The 3,868-nt window shown below is 41.4% G+C and overlaps 1 protein-coding gene across 1 annotated transcript; it reads right to left on the reverse strand.

Annotated features, from left to right (window-relative positions):
* Window positions 1–2,192: 2,192 nt before the first annotated feature.
* Window positions 2,193–3,167, reverse strand: LOC112806461 (olfactory receptor 6Z7-like). The gene has a single exon (XM_025848741.1). It carries the CDS (start codon window positions 3,165–3,167, stop codon window positions 2,193–2,195), a length of 975 nt encoding a protein of 324 aa, XP_025704526.1.
* Window positions 3,168–3,868: the final 701 nt, after the last annotated feature.

The raw sequence follows: 3,868 nt of genomic DNA on the forward strand, positions 1-3,868 counted from the left end.
AGGTAAATTTTAGTTTATGGTTATTGCAAGAAATGTTACAATAAAGACTTTGATTAGCTACCTTTGTCCACATGTCTGAATAGTTTTGTATTTTGCTGGAAAGACTGGTTAATGCTATGACAACAATAACCCCAAAATCTTAGTGACTTAATTTAATAAATGTTTATCAATTGCTCCTGTCCCATGTCCTGTGAAGGTTGGCAGGTGGGGAGGATTCTGCTAACCACAGTCAGGAACTCAGGTGGGAGAAGCAGCCACTGTTTTGAAACTTGCCAGAGTCAAGACAAGACAATGCAAGACAGAAGAGAGAGATCAGGAGGTCTCACATCAGGGACTCAGCGCTTTGGCCTGCAGGTGACATAACTGCTGGTTGGCCAGAACCATTCACATGACTTCACCCACCCACGGGACTCTACCCACCCGCCAAGAACCCAGAAAGTGCAATCCTACATGTCCCTGGCAGGTGGAGGGCTGGAATCACTGATGAAGAGCATCAACGACTATCTCAGTATCTATAGCGCAAAGATAAAATGGCAATTGCTGTATCCAAGCGTATGTGAATTTAAACTTGAATTACTATTGGCAGATTGTTCTACAAAAACATTACCTCAATCTGCATTCCCACAGCGTCTTAGAGAGTGCCTCCCCACCCCTCCGTCAACCAATACTGGGTTTTCTCAATTTCTTTTTTGCTATGCAGAAATTCATCGTATTACTTTGATTTTCATGTCTCTCGTAGTGGTGAAGGTTGAGCATCATTCCATATGTTTATTGCCCTTTCCTATTACTTAAAAAACCAAGCTATTAGGCTATTTGTCTTTGTGAAAACAGTACTGAATGGGTATCTTTGTACCTCAGTTTTTGCTCATTTCCTTCATTTTTTTCCTTCAAGATAAATTCCCAAAGTGGAATTGCTGGATACAAGGGCATTCAGATTCTCAAGACTTTTTGTATTTATTAACAAAATACCCTTCTAAAATGCACCAGTCTATATGGTCACAAACAACACCAGAACATGCTCATTTCCCTTGAGGTACTGTCAACATGAATTTTTATTACTTAAACTAAAAATTAAAAGTATGCACGATATATAAATGGATTGAATCAACACATTGTACACCTTAAATTTACACAATGTTAATGCCAATTATATCTCAATAAAGTGGGGAAAAGTAAAAGTAAATTTAAAATAAATTTAAGATGCGCTAGTGTGATGAGTAAGTCATCCCATAGAAGGTCATTCTTTGAATTTCTATTTTCTCCTATGTTTATTTATTCAATTATAAAGTTCATACAAGCTTATTGTTAAATATTCAAATATATAAAATGGAAAATATGGGTCTCCTGTGGTCTCACGCTTAAAAGCTGTTTGGTATATACCCTTTCTAGGTATGTGCTAACTTGAATATTGTAATTAGTGTCTTTATCATTACTGTTTCACAAAATGTTGACATAATTCATGTACTGCTTCTTCCATCTCTAACTCAACAACAGACCATCCCCACCACAGTTTCTAGTAGATATCAGTGGTCTAGTTTAATCTCTTCAATGGATGTGTGTTATTTCATAGTGTGGATACAATGTAATATATTTAAATAATATCCTGTTGATGGGCATTTGAGTTATTTCCAATAATTTGTAATATATAATATTTATTCCAAATCTCACAATTTTTCAATAAACATTCTTGTACATACGTTTTGAATGATAGTATTTTTCATAATATTTTTCAAGAGGCATGGAGTAAACTGCTATCTTCGGATTAAATTTACTAGAGAGGTTGCACATTTTTTTTGGTAGACCATCAGTCATATTTTTCCTTCAATAACCTTCCTGTTCATGACCATTTTTATTTTGTTTTTCGCTTAGAGCATTCCTATTTTTTCTCATTTATTTTAAGAACATCTTCATACATTTCATTGCAAATATTTTCCTCCAGGTTTCTCTTTGCCTTTGAGCTTGTGTCTGCGTTTGGTTGTGACAGTTTTATTTTTTTTTAAGTTTTTATTCAAATTCCAGTATAGTTAACATGCAGTGTACTATTAGTTTCAGGTGTACAATAGAGTGATTCAACACTTCCATACACCACCCGGCGCTCCTCGTGACAAGCGCACTCCTTCATCCCCAACACCTTTTTAACCCGTCCCCCCACCCACCTCCGCTCTGGTGACCATCAGTTTGTTCTCTTAAATTCAGGAGTGGGAAAGGTCAGTTCTCGTTGAAGAGACCCAGCGTGAGTGGAGAGTTTTCTGCAGCGCCGTGTGGACCTCCCTGTTCCGCAGGCAGTAGATGACGGGACTGCACGTGGGCGTGACCACTGTGTAGATGACTGACAGCACTTTGTTGAGGTCTGTGGAGTTGATGTGGCTAAGGCGGGAATACATGAAGAGGACCACTGCATAGAAGATGCCCACCACCACCAGGTGGGAGGCGCAGGTGGAGAGGGCTTTGCGGCGGGTGGCAGCCGAGGGCATGTGAAGCACGGTTCTCCCGATGGCCACATAGGAGGCCAGAGCAACAAGAAAGGACCCACAGAAGATGACGATGGCAGAAATGAAGTCCACCAGCTCGGTCAGGGCCACGTGAGTGCAGGACAGGTTGAGCAGAGGGGAGACATCACAGAAGAAGTGGTTGAGGACTTTGGGGCCACAGTAGGAAAGGCTGGCGATGCAAGATGTCTTTACCACTGAGACCAGCAGCCCCCCAAGCCATGAAGTCATGGCCAAGCCCAGGCAGACCTGGGGCCTCATGAGCAGTGGGTAGTGGAGTGGGCGGCAGATGGCCACATAGCGGTCATAGGCCATGGAGGCCAGGAGAGTGCACTTGGTACTAATGAGAGCTATGAATAAAAAAAGCTGAATTATGCAGGCAGTGAAAGACACATGGCATGGACTGTACCTCAGCCCCACGAGCAGGCTGGGCATGGTCACTGACACGTAGCATATCTCCAGGCAGCTGAGGTTGCCCAGGAAGAAGTACATGGGCTTGTGGAGCTTGCTGTGACTGCAGACGAGGTAGATGATGAGCGTGTTCTCCAGGAGGGTCAGCAGGTAGAGGGTCAGGAAGATGGCAAATAGGCCAATCCTTATGCCTTGCCTGGCGGACAAGCCCAGTAGGATAAACCCCTGGATTCTAGACATATTGGCCAATTCCAGAGACCTCTCCATCTAAGTGGAGAAAGAAATAGGTTAGCGGACACCATGATCCAGGCAGGAGTAAATGGTAAAAGAGGGAAGCATCAGGGGCCCTGAGAGCCAAGGTACATGCTGTAGGTTAACTGTTGTCCGGAGGACTGGTGAGCTGGAAAGTTGCAAAACCGGAATTGAAAATCTTCCACCTGTACTCAGCAAATCTGTGATCTTCAGCAAGACAACCTTTATGAGCCTCAGTTATCTTTTCTGTAAAATGGAGGTCAGAGCTATGATCGTTCTTTCTTTTCTTTTTATGACTTTAAGTGGTCTTCTCTAGGTTGGATTTCTTCCTTCCTCCTTCCTTCTTGAAAAGTTTCCCAGGATCTAAACAGTTGCCTGCACTATTCTAAATAAAGGAAGAATCATAATTCCTTTATTCTGAGATGTATACCTCTTTTAACTGATTGAATTTCTGGAGGAAATGTGCCATTGCTTATTAGAGAAAAGTACCATCAATAATGGTTTTTCTAAGAAAGACCAATGAGTAATTTCCTTCGTGAATATTTCTAAAAACGACCCCTTCAAGAAAGATAACATGTTCTTTTTTTAAGGAAAGAAAATACATGTATTAACATCATTTATGTGCCCTTACATTGTACTGCCCTTTTTAAACACATGGAGATCAATTAATGCTCACAACCCTACAAAAATGGCATGGTTTTATCCATTCCTACACA

This window comes from Callorhinus ursinus, unplaced genomic scaffold (genome assembly GCF_003265705.2).
Source record: "Callorhinus ursinus isolate GAN/ISIS: 27379988/994484 unplaced genomic scaffold, GSC_fseal_2.0 scaffold100, whole genome shotgun sequence".
NCBI classification, from domain to species: Eukaryota; Metazoa; Chordata; class Mammalia; order Carnivora; family Otariidae; genus Callorhinus; species Callorhinus ursinus.

What these genes read in the sequence shown, in the direction of transcription:
- LOC112806461 (XM_025848741.1), bottom strand. Translation starts at nt 3,167, where the DNA reads ATGGAGAGGTCTCTGGAATTGGCCAATATGTCTAGAATCCAGGGGTTT.